Genomic DNA, 17,487 nt, shown 5'->3' on the forward strand with positions numbered 1-17,487 from the left:
GATTGGTGGTTATTCATATTGTTCAAAATGATCATTATTTACCTAGCATTTTCCTTAATTATTTTGCTAACAAATTAATTCTAAAGAGTCTTTTTCATCAATACTAAGAAAAATAATTGAGAGAATTACTTAAATTGGTGCGTATTTATTTTCTTTTAAATAAGATAATGAATTAAATATTGTGAATAAAAAAAATTATTTCCATAGATACTTTTTCGACTCAAATTTTTTAAGAATTTATAGATTCATCTGTAAATGGTACGCTCTTTACTAAGTAAGTAAAGAGTGTTATACTTTTGTTAATTAAATAAATTTTAATTTTTTATTTATTATATTTTATATTAATAATTTAAATTAATAATTTTGAGTTTAAAACTTAAGATATAAAATATATAATTTAAAATTTAAAATATTTTTTATTTTTTAATATTTAATAGTAAATTAATTTTTAAAAAAATTATTTTTTTTAGAATGTATCAATATATTTGTAAAATTTGTGATATAAATAATCTAAGAAGAATGTTATAGATTTATCAAAAATTTTTATTATTATTAAATAATTATTAATATTTAAAAAGACTGATATATTATTAAATTATTAAATTAAAAAAATTAAATAATATCTAAAAAATAATAAAAATAATAATAAATTTTGATAATTCTTAATATTTTTCCTAATCTAAACTAATGAGATGTTTATTCGACTGTTGATGTTTGATTATGTACACGTGTGACACATGAGCAAAGTTACGGGGTGTTTAGCAAATGGCAATAGTGGTGTACATGTCAGCATATATTAGGCCTAACATTGATTTTTTAATCATGCAACAATTCATTTGCTACATAGATTGAGTTGAAGTAGTGGTGGATGATGTGCTGTTAAAGGATAATCTTGGTTAGTAGGCACGCTTATAGGGAACCATTATTGTGTGCTGACAATGTTACATCTTGGTATAGTTGTCGGTTGCATCTTGATTTGCTTCAATTTGAGCACTATATAGAGATGATGTCAATTTATATGATGACACAAATGACTATTATGACTCTCTTATTGTGTATATAATATAATATATAGCTGAGAATTCCCATAAATATTTATTAGTTATGGCTAATCATAAAAGTGAGAAACTCACAAGATATTGGAAGATAGATTAAGGATTAATTTATTTGATATGTTGAAGAAAATTTTATGTTCTAAATTATTTAAACTGTGATGTTAATGGTTTGATAAATAAAAAAAAATTAAAAAAAAAAAGTTATTTTTATTATAGAAAATAATAAAAAAATTTATTGAGTTATTACATTTTATATATTATGTACTTTTTATGTACTTTCACTAAAAAAATTGTAATAGTAAACCTGATAAAAAAATAATTTAAATAATACCCTCCTACAAGCTAGAATTGTGTAAATCTAACAATCCTAAGTTAAAAATATTAGCAAAAAAATTCGATAACAGAGCTTTGATAAAAAAATCAGCAAGTTAATTTTTAGAACGAACATAAAATGAATAAGATTAGACAAATGCTTTTCACAAAGACATTTCACTTCAATGTGTTTGGTTCTTTCATGAAAAATAGAATTATTGGCAATGTCAATGGCTATGGTGGTCCCAAATCCAGAAAAAACACGAGACATCATTGTTTGGGAAGGAGATAAGAGCGGTTAGAGAGAGGGGAAAAGTTACAGAGAGAGTGGAAAGGCGGAGGATATAGCACGCTCTCGCTCTATTTTTTATTTTTTATAAAACACATATTTTTTTCTAATCTCGTCTATTGTTTTGGAAGAAGATCAACATTAGCAAGAGACCTATATTCAGCTAGAGGATTCAACAACTGTCATTTACTTTTCGATCAATATTCCACGGCAAAAACAACATTAATAAAATATTTGTTAAGATGTGATTATCCAAGAGTACATGTTGGACCAGAGCCCACAACTGATAGATTCGTTGTTGTCAGGACCTGATGAGATGAGTATTCCTGAAAATACCATTGCTATTGATGCTGATATGCCTTTTGGTGGCCTAACAACATTTGGAGGGTCATTTTTATCGAAGTTCCAATGTTTTCAAATGCCACATCCTCTACTGGATGAAGTATCATTCGTATACTCCTAGTGTCTTATTTGAAGAGAAACAAAGAAAAGTTGTATTTTTGTCTCTGGTTTAATTTTGTTCTTGAATTTGTTAATGTGAAGGTATATGTAAAAGAACTAAATACTATTAAATATGAAAGGTCAGTAACTATACAAAATTTTGTAAGGACTAGTATTATCTAATTTAGTGCTGGACAGCCTATTAATTAGGTGAATGGCGTGATTGCGTATTACTAAAAACAATATGGAATTCCTTATTGAAATAGCAGTGAATTCTGATCTATACCCATTGTCGATCCTTATACATTTAACTAGTTTTTCAAATTGTACTTTGATAAAATTCACAAAATTAATACCTAATTGTGATGCTCCAGATTTGGTTTTCATTAAAAAAATCTAAGTAAATTTGCTCTTGTTATCTACTACAGTAAAAAAATATCCATGTCTTTTATCAAAAAAGACAGAAATAGGATCTCAATATCCATATGAACTAAATCAAAATAATTTTTTATTTCAGTTGTGCTAAAATCAAAAGATAATTTTAGTTATTACATCTTATATACTATGTACTCTTTATGTACTCTTATATCAAAAAAATTATAATAATAAATTTATTATTGATAAAAAAATAATCTAAATAATATGTGTAAAGAATATTATTCATAAAAAGATAACAAAACTACTAACTAGAAAAATGTGCATGTTAATGTTGAACTTTACTTTTTGGTAGGATAAGAAAATATTAATAGTTTAATTAGCATATACTTGTGTTTGGCAAACATTCAATGCACTAATGCACTATAAATCAGGTTGAGCAAAACCCACCACATTCACACCATTTTTAATTCTAATGAAATAAACTTAATTTCTTTGTGTTATAATTTAATCCAAATTTTAATTATATTTTTTGTGATTTAAAAGTTTGTAATTAAATTCTCATATTTAAGTGACAAAAATTTTTTTATAGAGTATTTTAAATTAGACTTATACAAAAAATAGTCTTTAACAAAAATTTTAATTAGAATTTTATATTTTATATTATATAAATATTTGTTTAATTAGATACTCTAATTCAAAGAATTTATAAACAAGTTTTATATTGTACAAATTTTTTCCAAAGAACGAGAGTAATGTTTCATATAATTTAAGAACTTTAAAAAATAGTCAATGATATTCATCACTATAGAGATTTACATCTTTTGAAACTTTTATTTTTTATTTTTTGGTCAGAACATGCATCTTTTGAAACTTGAAAGTTACATGAAAACCTCAAATTTTTTTAAAAAATATTTAAAATTTAAAATATTTTTTATCTTTTTTTTTTATATCTTGTACAGTATGAAAAGCCCAACTTTTCATTGGGAGAAAGAACCACTCCAAAATAATTGTACCATATCCCTAAATGTTCGTGGCCCAACTAAGAAAATAAAAGCCCATAATTAAGACCAATTCTTTTTATCTACAAAAATCGTGAACTCACTGTCCAAAAAGAATGATCAGGGTATTACTCTTAAAATGATCTATTATCTGATCTTATTTTTTATTATCTATAATGGAAATGGAGCATAATAGGAATGATTTAGTGGTAAGGTGTTTATTTATATGGTTAATAATTTTTTTTTGGTGACAAATTTATATGGTTAATAATTTGAAAACCATTATTGTTCATTTACGTATAATAAAAGGAAATAAAATATTTTTTTATTAATAAAATGCAACATAATTAATAATAATATATTAGATTTATTTTGTACAGTGACATTATAGTCTAATAATCTTAGAATTATATTATCATTTCTTATTAAAAAAATAATATATCTTTTTATTATACCTTTTTAAATAATTAGATAGATAATTAATAAATTATAGTTCAAATGACATAATTTTTTTATTATAGTATCAGATTCTGAGTCTCACTCCTTGAGGCTAATTTTTTTGGTTATGGAAGAGGGGCAGGTGTTCTGCTGGGTTATAGAATGTGGGGGTGCTACACCGAATTGTGGGAAGGAAGAAATCGGATCCTCCGAGTTATTTGTTTTGAAAATTTTGTAAGCAAATCGGAGGGTCCGTTTTGCTTGTATACAAAATTCTCATGGGAGAAATCGAACTGTGCGATATGTCTTCATCAAAACGAAAGGTCCGTTTTCTTTATTGGTTTTTTTATTTTTATTTCATTATACTAGTCGCTGGGTTTGATTTCTGTTTGAGAGGAATTTTTTTTTAATTTACAGGAAATCGAATGGTCCGAGTTCCCACTAGCAACTCGCAGGGTCCAAGTACTGTATTCCTGACACCACAACCCAGTAAAGCTTCCCTCCCCTCCATATTTGCGTCCTACACAGCCTACAACACTATGCCTCCATAATAAAATTAATTTGCGCACTCCTTGGAAAAACAAAAAATAGACACACAAAGTAAAAAAAAAAAAAAAAAAAAAAATCTTGAAAAACATGGACACATTGCTAAGGTTTAAGGAAGGTTTTCATTTCATGCTTCATCCTCTTCCCTCCGCAGAGGCATAAACTCTCTCTCTCTCTCTCTCTCTGAGAATGACGGTGGCAGCTTTCTTCCCCAGTCCTCAGCTTCAGAACACTGCCGCAACTGCCACCAGGGCAACCCCATCTCACAGAAAATCCCAACATCAACAACCTCATCATCAAAATCTTCACTTTCTGTTCATCCCCGCTCCCACTTTCCTCTCATCACTACCTTCTTCTTCGTCTTCTTCTTCTTTTCCACTCACTATCAAGTCCTCTTCTAGCTCTACCTCAAGAACACAGCAATTCCATGTTGTATCAGATTCAATCCACAACAATGTCATTCAAGACCTTGAGGAATCCCTCACCAATTCCCACTCACACCTCAATGGTGTTCGACAATTGGACCACCCTAACCAACCCTCCAAGATATTCATCCGTGACCCACCTTGGATTTCCTCCATCTTCCTCAAAGGTCTCTGCAAGAATACCAACCTAGAATTCAAGCTTCTGTTCAAGGAAATTGAGAAGAACAAGTACAATTTGCTCAGGAGGAGGCAGATTCAAGCTGAAACCGAAGCTTGGGAGAGGATGGTGGAGGAGTACAGGGAGCTAGAGAGGGTGATGTGTGAGAAGAATTTAGCTCCTAATTTGCCTCACGTGAAAGCATTGTTTTTGGGGTGGTTTGAGCCTCTGAAGGAAGCTATAGAGGCTGAGCAGAAGTCACAGAAGACTAAAAAGCACAAGACGGCGTTTGCGCCGCACATTGAGTCCTTGCCGGCGGCGAAAATGGCGGTTATTGTTATGCACAAGATGATGGGATTGGTTGCCATGGAGCATCATCAGGCAGGGTGTGTTGTGCTTGTTAATGCTGCTGTTCAGATTGGTATGGCTATAGAACAAGAGGTAAATTATGCAAAAGTCTCTCCTTTTTTTAATTAGTGGAGTTATGTGCTGATATTATCCATTGCAGGAAGGGTTCATTATGGTAATTAAATCATTAGTTTCTGTTGTAATGTAGCTTTCAATTTCATACTATATGCTGTTCCACTTCTTCTGTAATAATATATGCTGTTATTATCTTATTGTATTTCAGGTTAGGGTCCAAAAGTTCATGGAAAAAACCAGAAGTCACCAGCGCAAGAAAACGGAGGCTGATACCGAAGATGATATGAATGATGATAAACCAAAACTAATGAAACATATAAATGGTTTGATTAAAAAAAGAAGATTGAGGTCAGTGCAGAAGCTGTTGAAGAAAGAAGATTTTGTCCCCTGGGGTCGTGATACCCAGGCTAAGGTAGGCTTGAATGTAGATAAATAATTTGCTTCATCTTATACTGTTTTAAATTGGAAGTTAACTCTTTGAAACTGTGCAGCTGGGAAGTCGATTAATCGATATGTTAATTGGGACAGCATATGTACACATTCCAGTTAGCCAGTCTGCTGATACTCCTCCAGATTTTCGACCGGCATTCAGGCATAGATTTAAAGCCATTTCAAAGAATCCAGGGTGAGATTTCCCCTTTTCTTTTTCCTTCCTGGAATTAGATCAATGTAGTAATTGCTTTAGGTTGTTGACCCCTTGCTACTAAATGACACTGTCTGAAAATTAATGGTTGTAGTTTAGATATTTTAAACTGTAAACAACAATGTCTCAAGATTAATACAAAGTATTAATATAGGTGCACTGATTGCACTCTTGCAAAAACTATCTCACATTTTTATTGTTATTCAAATAACTTTTTTGTACTTGTAGGGAAAAGATTTTGAAGAATTATGGCATTATAGAATGTGATCCGTTAGTCCTTGCTGGGCTTGATAAATCTGTAAGTTGACAATTGCTGGCTATTTTGTTATTTTCAGATCTGTTTGCTTTTAAGCATCCCATTGCTCTTTTGTCAGTATTTAAAATACTGATAATCCTTTCATTATAAAATTGAAAAGCATGCTTACTTTAATGGCTAACTAGTGCATTCTCGTGTGCAGGCTCATCACATGTTAATGCCTTACATGCCAATGTTAATACCTCCGAAAAAGTGGAAGGGGTAAGACACATGGATTAGTCCTATTAATATTGCATGTTGAAAAGCCTGCATTTGGTTACAATTCATGTGGCTATACTATTGGTTGTTCTATAGAACCCTTATATATATAAAGAAGAAAAGAATGAGAGAGGAGGCCAAATAATCCGAATCAATGAATAAACTTTCAGCTATTTCTCTTGAGTATGGTATCTAACTTGAGTGCGGGAAAAAATATTGAAGTACGAAGGGGTGTGAATTCATATTTTCTCCCATAATCCTTAATGTCTTAGCTGCTACTCTCTTGCATGTTTGTGCATTCTAATATGCTACAATTCTCATTTCAGTTATGAAAAGGGTGGGCACTTGTTCTTGCCATCTTATATCATGCGTACTCATGGATCGAAGAAGCAGCAAGACACAATGAAGAATGTTAAAAGGACACAAATGCAGAAGGTTTTTGAGGTATTTTGTGCAACTTTTCATTTACCTTTTATCATTGCCTAGAAAGGGATGCAACGATGTTCCATAGAAAATAGGACCCAGTACATGTTGATGTATTGTTATTATTTATGTCAAACCATTGCACAGGAGCTTGAAGCAAAACATTAAAGTCTAGTTTCAGTGCAGTTGAGTTTCTTTATATCAAATATCATTATGAACTATGAAGTGTGAACTTTCTCATAAATTTCAAATTTGGATATTTTTAGTCTGGCACGTATTCTTATTTAAGGCATCATTCTCTTAATTTTTTCCTGTTAAATGACTGAATTATTTTGGCACTATTGCTTCTTGCTTTTTTGGTCTGAATTTGTTTATATGCACCTGATATGAAATTTTGAACTCTCCTGCTTTTTGATAATATATTTGCAGGCATTGGATGTACTTGGCAGCACCAAATGGCGAATAAATAGAAGAATACTTGCTGTTGTGGAGGCTGTCTGGGCTGGAGGAGGCAACACTGCAGGCCTGATTGATCGGAAAGATGTAAGCATAAACTGATGAAAAACTTTTGAAGATATAAGGAAGATAAATATTGAAGATTTCATCTAAGATATTTCCTCTGTTCATCTGTTGCTTAAATTAGACTGTAAAGGGTGTTTTAGATATATTAATTAAATTTGTTTACTTCTATGTTTCCATCTATTCTCATAAAGCTGAGTTTTTCTAAATTAGCCATTACTATGTAATTAATCTTGCCTATATTCCTACTTTGACTTGTAGGTTCCTATACCAGCAAGGCCACCTCTAGATGATCCAAAACAAATTCAGGAGTGGAAATGGAATGTAATGAAAGCAAAGAAAATTAATGCAGAGAGGCACTCTCTGAGATGTGACACTGAACTCAAGCTTTCTGTAAGATCTTCCATCAATTGTCAAATATCATTTTATGTTCTGTTTGAATTGCTGAAAATCCCAATTTTATTTATTTATCTATTTTCATCAAGAAGATTTTGGTCCATGTAACTTCCATTTGATGTTTATATGGGTTCCATACTTCCATTTGATCAGAAGTGACATAAATCTCATATAGGTCCAGTATAATCTTATTCAAATCTATCCAATTTTTGTTTATGGGATAGGATTATATGCTTGATGTCTAGTTGGTGTAAAACTCGTTATCTTTTTAGAGGACTTTCCTCTCAACCATGTTGAGATTGGTAAGTTACACTTGATAGATAGCTTTTTATTTTGTTTGTTTTACCCTCTTGTAAGGAGCCTCCTATATTGTACTATTCTTCTCTCCATCTTATTAATGTTCTTCTATAACAAATGGCTATCCCATTTTTCCTAAGATTAAAGATGATTCGAAATTTACTGTAAAAGTACTTATGAAACAGGTGGCTCGAAAAATGAAAGATGAGGAAGGCTTTTATTATCCTCACAATCTTGACTTCCGTGGCAGAGCATATCCGATGCATTCTCATTTGAATCATTTAAGTTGTGATCTGTGTCGAGGATTACTTGAGTTTGCTGAAGGGAAGCCTTTGGGGAAGTCTGGACTACAATGGCTAAAAATACACTTGGCAAATTTGTATGCAGGTGGTGTGGAAAAACTGTCTTATGATGGTCGACTAACTTTTGTAGAGAATCATCTTCACGATATATTTGACTCTGCTGATAACCCCGTTAACGGAAATCGTTGGTGGTTAATGGCTGAGGATCCTTTCCAGTGCCTCGCTACTTGTATTAATCTATCAGAAGCCTTAAGAAGCTCGTCTCCAAGTTCTTTTATATCTCATCTGCCAATTCATCAGGTAAATCTGTAAAATGCTTCATTGGAAGCCTTAGATCTTGGAAGTGAAAATTTTCTTATAACTTTTGTAGAGTTCTTTCACAAGTAGCCAAATTTACTCCTTGCTTGCCTGTAGTTATAGTTTATAGTCCTATGATACAGAGGGATTTTTCTAGATCTTGAGTGAAACTTGTAATATCTAAGCAGTAACATATGATCAAAGGAAAAACCTAAATCAACAGGAACTTGAAAGTTGGTATTGTAAATCGTAACACTAGAAACGACACTATGATAAATTCTGTATGTTGCAAATCTCTCTATATATTTAGTCATCTTTTGACTAAGTTGCTTTTTCCCCCTTCATCTAATACCAAAGAAATGTTGGTAACCCTTCTGTGATGAATTTTCAGGATGGCTCCTGTAATGGCTTGCAGCATTATGCAGCTTTGGGAAGAGATACTGTAGGTTATCTTAAACCGTATTTTTTCAAATTTGCAATCTCTTACTGCTCTTTATGTAATGTTTATTTTATTTATTTGATTTTTATACTTCCTGGGTCTAGGGATTATTTGAGTATATCTTGATCTTTATATAACTATTTTCTTTGAGGTTGCTGCATTTGGAAATGACAACATATGATTAGAAACTTTATAATAGTTATATTTTTACTGCAATTGAAATGTTTTGTTAACATAAAGTCATATTCTAAAGTGCGGACCAAACCCCTCTTATCTGTACTTATATGAACAATCTGCGCTCCCTTTGGTAGGAAGACTGAAAATACTTCCTCAACAAGGATAGTTAAAGCTGTGTGATATTTTGTAATACTCATTGTTGGTGTAAAGTTCAGTGGTGTCTGTTAATCTCATTTGAATGGAATAATGTGATTTGTTAGATGGAAGCTGCTGCAGTTAACTTGGTTGCTAAAGAGAAACCTGCTGATGTTTACTCAGAGATTGCTGTTAGGTATGTCTTGCATTCAAATCCTTTCTTTGGTGCTACATTATTTGGGGCTTAAAACTTCTCACCTGGTTATGATACTGGCTTGCTGAATACAAAACGAATTGCTATATATTCCTGCATATAGATTAGGACATCATCTGGTTTATCATTTGGATAGTTACTTTTGAAAAATCTGGTACCTCTTGATCATGACCTACTTGCTTTTTATATTGTGACACAAAATTTTACCCCATCATAGTTGGTGCACAGTATATTCTCAACTAAGCCAAAACACATGAATTGTATTGTCACTTGGGATGTCTATACGTGGGCAGGGTTCATGACATTATGAGAAGGGACTGCAAAAAAGACCCAAGTACCTATCCAAATGCTCTGCTAGCAAAGGTTTTAATTGATCAGGTCAATGTCTATTTTAAATTTTCAAAACTCTGTTTAATGAAACAAAATCGATACTTTCAGTTGGCTATGATATCTTTGTTCTTCTATCTTACTCAACTTTTGGAACCTTTCAGATTGATAGAAAACTAGTCAAACAGACAGTAATGACTTCAGTTTATGGTGTTACTTTTGTTGGGGCACGAGAGCAAATAAAAAGAAGATTAGAGGAGAAAGGCCTTATTACTGATGACAAACTTCTATTTGCTGCAGCTTGCTATGCTGCTAAAGTAAGTATCAGCTTCCTTACATGATTCCCCGCTGACATGTGTAATAGTACGGAAAATGTTTGATACCCATCGATATAGGGGATTCTTGTGCATGTAACTAGTGATTTCGTGTACATAATTGGGGAATTGGGTGATTGTGATTTGTAAGTGATGATGCTGTCACTCATTGGGAATCCTTGTTCAAAGAAGAGTGAAATTCAGGTACATAATTAGGGAATCAGATGACAACATTATCACTACCCCCAGTCACCTGATTTTCCAGTTATAAAACATGTTTAGTTATTTTCACACAAATCCCTTAAGTCAATGAACATGCAAAGCATGTGTCCAAACAACACAACACCTTCCTTGATAAGGTGAATTCAAGATGGAGTCTGGTGTTTCACAATATAGCATATTTTGTTGACTATCCAAATGCTCAATCATTAACGGATTTGGCTTGTTCCATTCTAGCTGTATTACATGATTAAAAATACATTTTAACAAAGATGCAATATGCTTCTGTTGTTACATTTAGTTGCTCTTATGATTTCCACAGGTGACATTGAAGGCCCTTGAAGAAATTTTTGGAGCAGCACGTGATATTATGGGATGGCTTGGTGATTGTGCAAAAGTTAGTTCTCATTTCAACTTCAGCTGATACTTATTACAATATTTGAAATATCTCATAAAATTTCTTAATGACATGAGCTTATCAAAAGAGATTTAAGCATAAATAGGTTAGGTATAGACATGATTCATGACGGGGCAATGATATAATTGAGCCTATCTACTGGGATAAAGCTTTGTTGTTGTTCTTATTGTTATGTCTTAGAATACCAGGGTCTATTTAGTAATAGTAAGGGTGTAAAATGGACAGGTTGGGTTTCACCATATCTAATTCAGACCAATTTTATGAATCCAGACTCAACTTGATGATGACGTTAATTATTCATTAGTTTATCCTCTTTCTTTTCCTTCTTAGCCAACAATACTGACAATCCCTAGTGTCTTTGCGGCTTAAATATGAAGAAATATGTGTGTGTGTGTGTATTCCTGCTGCTGCTTTTATTTTTTTCCCTTTGTCTCTCTCCATTAATGGTGTGTTCTCAAACTTTGTCAAGGTGATTGCTTCAGAAAATGAAGCCGTTCGCTGGACCACTCCTCTTGGTCTTCCGGTTGTACAACCATACTGTAGAAATGAACGTCATCTGGTAAGCATTATATATACAAATGTATTTTTCCTTCCAGTTATTATATAGGGTTTAATATACTTAATAGTGAGAGATAAAAACAACATACTAAATGTAAAAGGTAAGGTACTAAGCAACTATATTTAAAAGGATACAACACACCCTAAAATTTCAAATATTTAGAGTTCTTTTACAATCACAATTACGAAGTGTGTGAATAACTTTAAATTCCTGGTGTGAGACTTCAGTAGGAGTTAGTTACCTACACGGTATGCAATAATTTTGAAGTGGCTGCTATAGTACTTAAATATACTAGAAATTATTTGGGTATCCAATCGCCTGATATTTCCTCATAAATGTCAAAGACCAGCGTAATATTTTGCTCTGTGCTAAGTTCATGGCAGTGGCAGTAAATTCCCGTAATTGGTGCTAATTGTCATATGACTGACTTGAATTAGAAAATATAAAACTCAACTTCCCTGACCTTGAAGCAGCAAAATAATGAACCTCTCTGTTTACTGCAGGTCAGAACATCTCTTCAGATATTGGCTTTGAAGCGGGAGGGCAACACGGTATATTTTATCAATTTTCTTTATATATGTAATGTTTCATCTTCCCTTTCTTTCTGAGTCATTTTCATTATTTGAACTTTTCATGTTCTAGGTCGATGCCAAGAAACAGAGAACTGCATTTCCTCCAAATTTTGTACATTCACTTGATGGTTCACACATGATGATGACTGCTCTTGCCTGCAGGGATGCTGGCTTATGCTTTGCAGGTCTCCAACAATTCATAAACTTGTGCAAACTTCTATCCATACTCATATTATACCCAATATTAGTTTTGTTGTTGTTATTGGTGGTGATAGTAGTGGTAACTGGTAAGCACTGTGAAGTTTTAAGTGCAATAGAATTGTCCATTTTTTATAGGCTCCATCGATTTTGATGGAAGAGTTAGGCTCAACTAATTTAAGGTTGTGATTGACTATCACGATCCGAATGGAAGGAGCAGTTTGTGTTGAGTCCTACTTATCTCCATATAACCCATTTGTTGAATATTGTATATTTTAGTGGCAGGAAAATCTATTGAATTATTATTATTATTATTTTGCTTGTATTTGGCTCTTGAATTTCTGAGATAAATATGTATGCAGGTGTTCATGACTCGTTTTGGACACATGCATGTGATGTGGAGAACATGAGTCAGATTCTGAGAGAAAAATTTGTGGAGCTTTATGACATGCCGATACTTGAAAATGTAGGTTATTGATGCTCCATGAGAAATTTGGGTTTATCATGTAGGAATAATGATTGGGCGAAGGTTATCCTTAATATCTTGCAATATCAGACATGAAAGTTCCTAGTAGCCATGGAAGAAGAAAAATGATAGTTTAGGCTTACATTTGTTCCCTTACCCTGTAAGGCGGAATACTAAAGCCAGTTTTGATTTGTTGACAGTTGCTAGAAGACTTCCAGACAACATACCCAGGATTAGTTTTTCCTCCATTGCCAGAGAGAGGTGATTTTGACTTGCGAAAGGTTCTCGATTCTCCATACTTCTTCAACTGAGCTTCTCTACACAGGCAACAACAAAAAGATTCGGTTGAAAGCATTTCTCCGTCGTATCTAATGCGGAATCATTCAGAGGCTGGAGCTTAACTTATCCTGTAGCGGAAGTAGTGATTTCAAAGAACGACCCAAGGAGATGCTTATGGGGAAGGAGAGGCAGGAAGGAAGGAAAAAAAGGTTCTGAATGATTTGTTTTGGGAAGTCTCTTGCTGCTAGGATTCTTAGACTTGGTGATCCAGTTAACACAAGGCAACTTTAGGAGCTCTAATCATCTCTCAGATTCGTTATCAACAAGCAGCAAAGGAAATTCTCCGCGGAATTTTAACGTTGGCGATTTCCATGAATTGGGTTGCTGGCTTGCTGGTTGCTAGGTTCCAATGGTGGCAAACTCTGGCACTTTCAGAGCCATAGCTAACCAACCCTTTCTCTCTCTCATGTATTATATAATGTATGAATAGAAATGAATAGATGTATACTAGATCGAAGGAAAGGTCATTAGGGTAGAAACATGCTGTTATTTGTGATCTGTACATAGATTTATTCATTTTCATTGTGAAATAAATTGAGAAACGTTTGAGAAAGGACAATGGGGGGTTCATGGCTGTTACCTGAGCTTTAATTTAGAAGAGAATACCCTGTTAATTTTCATTTCCAATTCCTAATTATGGTGCAGTTACATTTGGCTCTTTGATATTTTATCTACTTCACTTTGATGAATTGTCAAATTTTAAACAAATTAAACATGAATAAAAGTTATTAATAGTTTATCATTGACTAACAAAATATTAATTGTTATCATTTTTATAGATCTCAAAGCATGTATATTTTATTGATCTTGTTACAATGATAAGATTTGCTTGACTTCAAAGATCACAGACACAAATATTACAGTCTCTTAATTTCTATGGATAAATGAGTACACATCTGTTATAGTGGTATGAGAAGTTATTCATTGGATAAGAAATCCCTAGTTGGAAAATTGAAAATAAATTGCCAAATGATCATTCCAAGAGGCACTAATTTTGAGATACATATTTTAGGAGTCACTGACAAGCTGAAGAGTGGGCATGGAGGTTCCAGCTATGAAGGCTTTGAAGAGTGAAAGAGCAAGTTTTGGTCTATGCAAAGGAACTTCATGTCCTGCTCCCCTTACTGCCACAAAGGTGAGTCCATCATATTCTTGTGTCCACCCTCCCACCTGTTTTTTTTATATCAGATTCACACTCCACTCAACAAAGTCAATATCTGCCTATGAATTGCAAGACTAAAAACTCGACTGCACTTACCTGCCCTTCGTCGTACCATGGACGCCAAGGGCTAACTGTCGGAAGCTTAAGAGCATCTATACTATACCGAGTAGATGTCACCGGGAGTACTGAATCTGTGTCACCACTGAAAAGGGAAACAATAAATATATAAGCTAAGGAGAAGAAATGAAAGGATGTTTATCACTTTCAAGCATATTGGATTTCCACAGCTAGCAGCTTCCTTCAAGAAATTATATGAATTCACAAATGGAACACATTTAGACAGTGACATTCACAGTCTCTTCATAACATTTCGACACATGTTAAACACCAAATAAAAGCAACATCAAGGATATTGGATAGTAAGGCTAACCTGAACATCCATATCCTCAGTCCTGAACCAATAAGTTCATGATAAACATCGAGCACCGTACTTGGAGAGTCCTTCCAGTTGATATTTATAGTTTCACTGGAAAGCATGGGAGAGCTGAGGCTTCTGAGCTATTAAATTTGGTAACATATAGCGGACATAAAGAAGATGCTTCATTGTATTACCTGCAGGTTTCCCATTTACTAGGCTTGTGATCTTGATCAACATGAAGTGCCTTTTGGACCTCAGGTAGATTGAAGTAAGCAGTAGAGTGCTTCTCAGTGCAAGGATCATACCCTTCATTGAGTCTACCAAATCTCTATGAACTCAATATATTAATTAATAAGGATCTATGTTTGAACTCCACAACATATGAAGGTCCAAAAAAGTGAAAACCACTTAATATTTTTATAAAGGCATACTCACATGCTTTCTTCTTAGCAGTTGCTTTGTCTGGCTAACATTACCAGGGCACAGAGAAGTAAAGATACTGTAAGGGTCAATATTGCCAAGCTCTACATCGGCATTTTCAAAAGCCTGATTGCAAGAATTTGAGGGATGTATGAACGACTCGGAATCACATTGGTTCAATAGTTTGTATGTTTGATCAGAAATCAAACCACTTGCCCACATAAACTGAGCAACCCCCAAATGGTCATGGAAATCATCAGTAAGAGCATTTCCAACCTGCATCACAAACACAGTGGTTACATTTTGTGATGACAACTCAACAAGCAACAAGAGGTAATAGAGTCTATACCAAGTATCCTTTCAGATTTATAGCATTTTTCTTTGTTTCCGAGTTGTACTTCAAGATAGCTTGGCTAAGTTGAGGAACATAATGCCCTGAAACAAAGGATCTACTTTTGACATGTCCTCCAAAAATATATCAAGATAAAAGCTAATATCTATCTAAAATGAAAACAAAAAGAAAACAGAATTATTAACTTCAAATGCTTTAGCTTGTCACTGTATTGTTTACCTGCATAGCTCTCGCCGGCGATAAAGAAGTCCCTTCCTTTATATTGGGGGAAACGCTCAAACCACTTCAATAAGAATGTTAGAGAGTCCTCAGCTGTGCATAAAGTTTTATTAGTGTGTGCCACTCCATGATATGTGATTCAAAGCAGAAGGATGAAGGATGAGGTAATAAATGCTCAAAGTTATTACCAGTCCTCTTGTCGCCATTGTTAAGAATGTCAGATGAAGTGTTTGAATATGAAAATCCAACTCCAACAGGAGAATCAAGAAAAAGAACGTTGGCAACTACAAGTACAAACATGACAAGCATAAGAAAGATTGATATAGCAATGATTTCAATGGAAAGAGACATCATTATATATTAGAGAGCAAGGAGAATCTTCCATAGGAAACAAAACAATGTAGAAAAGGAAAGAGGGTAGTAACTAAATGGTGATTCTGATTCACCTTGGTTCCAAGAGTAAGGATTCAGATAAAGTGTGTTTCCATCTGGATTTATATGAAAGGGGCCAATTTCTTCTGCCTCACCAAAAGCAATGGATGAACATCCAGGCCCTACACAAAATGTTTCACTTCATATCAATCCCTTGCATACAAATATGAAATCCTCTATGAATGATAAAACTCTATCATATTAGTAATAGTACCTCCATTGAGCCATAAGAGAAGGGGTTTGGTTTGAGGGTCCTGATCAGCCTCCATGAACCAGTAAAAGAGGGCCCTTCCAGCTTCCTCGTTAACAGTGACATAGCCAGAATAGTGTTGGAACTTGATAGCAAAAGATTGACCTGGTAGCTTTCCAACCTTGTCTAGCTTTTGCTGCACAAAGGGAGAACATGTAACAGTAATGGCCATGGCCCCAACAACAAGAGTTGTCAAGGTTATCACTTGAGACCACCCCATTTTCGAAGATGCTGTGAATGAGTAATACTCGTGGCTTGTGAAGAATTTATATTACACTAGGAAAGGAAGCGAGTGAGGTGATGAAAGAATCAATTATTGCTGTTAATGTCAGATAAAATCATCAATTAAACTTAGAGTAAAGAATAAATAGGTCACTAACCTTTTGTCCTGCGGACATTTTTGTTTCTGTTTCTGACTATTGAAAAATACTTTTAAGTCCCTGACATTCACAAAATTTGGACGGATCAGTCCCTGACGGAGGCATTTGGACGGATTAGTCCCTGACGGAGGCATTTGGACGGAGGGACTGATCCGTCCAAGTTTTGTGAAGGTCAGGGACTTAAAAGTATTTTTCAATGGTTATGGACGAAAATGTCTGCGGGATAAAAGGTCAGAGACCTATTTGTCATTTTCTCTTAAACTTATTTAGGTTTAATTACTCTACGAATTTCTATAATTTTACCGAATTTTTAATTAGATTTTTATTTTTTATTTTTTTAATTAGGTCTCTCTACAATATCAGATTGTGTAACTATGTCTCTACTGTAACAAAAATGTTGGATTTGACAGAATATTCTGTTTAATAAAAATGTTGGATTTAACAGAATATTCTGTTTAACTATATAGAATATCAAGTGTGAGGCATATTCATTTTGTTTAACAGAATATTCTATTAATTTCAACGTTTTTGTCACGTCAGGGACTTAATTACAAATTCTAATATGGTATAGGAACTCAATCGAAAAAAAAAAATATAAGGATCTAATTGAAAATTAAGAAAAAC

General features: G+C 33.5%; 2 protein-coding genes across 2 annotated transcripts; one reads left to right on the top strand and one right to left on the bottom strand.

The window, feature by feature from the left end:
- Positions 1-4,450: 4,450 nt before the first annotated feature.
- Positions 4,451-13,850, top strand: LOC112723460 (DNA-directed RNA polymerase 3B, chloroplastic). Its single transcript, XM_025774848.3, has 19 exons — positions 4,451-5,480; positions 5,671-5,874; positions 5,954-6,087; positions 6,334-6,403; positions 6,564-6,622; positions 6,946-7,063; positions 7,472-7,585; positions 7,823-7,954; positions 8,440-8,856; positions 9,245-9,295; positions 9,730-9,800; positions 10,112-10,196; positions 10,310-10,462; positions 11,001-11,075; positions 11,566-11,655; positions 12,159-12,206; positions 12,298-12,412; positions 12,788-12,891; positions 13,092-13,850. The coding sequence occupies exons 1-19, from the start codon at positions 4,647-4,649 to the stop codon at positions 13,200-13,202; spliced, it is 2,985 nt and encodes a 994-aa protein (XP_025630633.1). The 5' UTR covers positions 4,451-4,646; the 3' UTR covers positions 13,203-13,850.
- A 150-nt stretch (positions 13,851-14,000) lies between these two features.
- Positions 14,001-16,823, bottom strand: LOC112723461 (serine carboxypeptidase II-2). Its single transcript, XM_025774849.3, has 10 exons — positions 16,448-16,823; positions 16,248-16,355; positions 15,990-16,085; positions 15,802-15,894; positions 15,580-15,665; positions 15,246-15,506; positions 15,005-15,138; positions 14,823-14,918; positions 14,489-14,594; positions 14,001-14,400 (listed from the first exon to the last, which is right to left on the bottom strand). The coding sequence occupies exons 1-10, from the start codon at positions 16,701-16,703 to the stop codon at positions 14,239-14,241; spliced, it is 1,398 nt and encodes a 465-aa protein (XP_025630634.1). The 5' UTR covers positions 16,704-16,823; the 3' UTR covers positions 14,001-14,238.
- Between the last annotated feature and the right edge of the window lie 664 nt (positions 16,824-17,487).

The sequence above is a fragment of the Arachis hypogaea genome, chromosome 11, assembly GCF_003086295.3.
Source record: "Arachis hypogaea cultivar Tifrunner chromosome 11, arahy.Tifrunner.gnm2.J5K5, whole genome shotgun sequence".
Taxonomy (NCBI): Eukaryota; Viridiplantae; Streptophyta; class Magnoliopsida; order Fabales; family Fabaceae; genus Arachis; species Arachis hypogaea.

Coding starts and splice junctions, on each gene's coding strand:
- LOC112723460 (XM_025774848.3), top strand. CDS start 4,647: ATGACGGTGGCAGCTTTCTTCCCCAGTCCTCAGCTTCAGAACACTGCC. Junction 6,623..6,945: donor CCTCCGAAAAAGTGGAAGGG/GTAAGACACATG, acceptor TTCTCATTTCAG/TTATGAAAAGGGTGGGCACT. Junction 10,197..10,309: donor CAAAGGTTTTAATTGATCAG/GTCAATGTCTAT, acceptor GGAACCTTTCAG/ATTGATAGAAAACTAGTCAA.
- LOC112723461 (XM_025774849.3), bottom strand. CDS start 16,703: ATGGGGTGGTCTCAAGTGATAACCTTGACAACTCTTGTTGTTGGGGCC. Junction 15,139..15,245: donor AACTGCTAAGAAGAAAGCAT/GTGAGTATGCCT, acceptor TTGAGTTCATAG/AGATTTGGTAGACTCAATGA. Junction 14,401..14,488: donor CATGGTACGACGAAGGGCAG/GTAAGTGCAGTC, acceptor TAAAAAAAACAG/GTGGGAGGGTGGACACAAGA.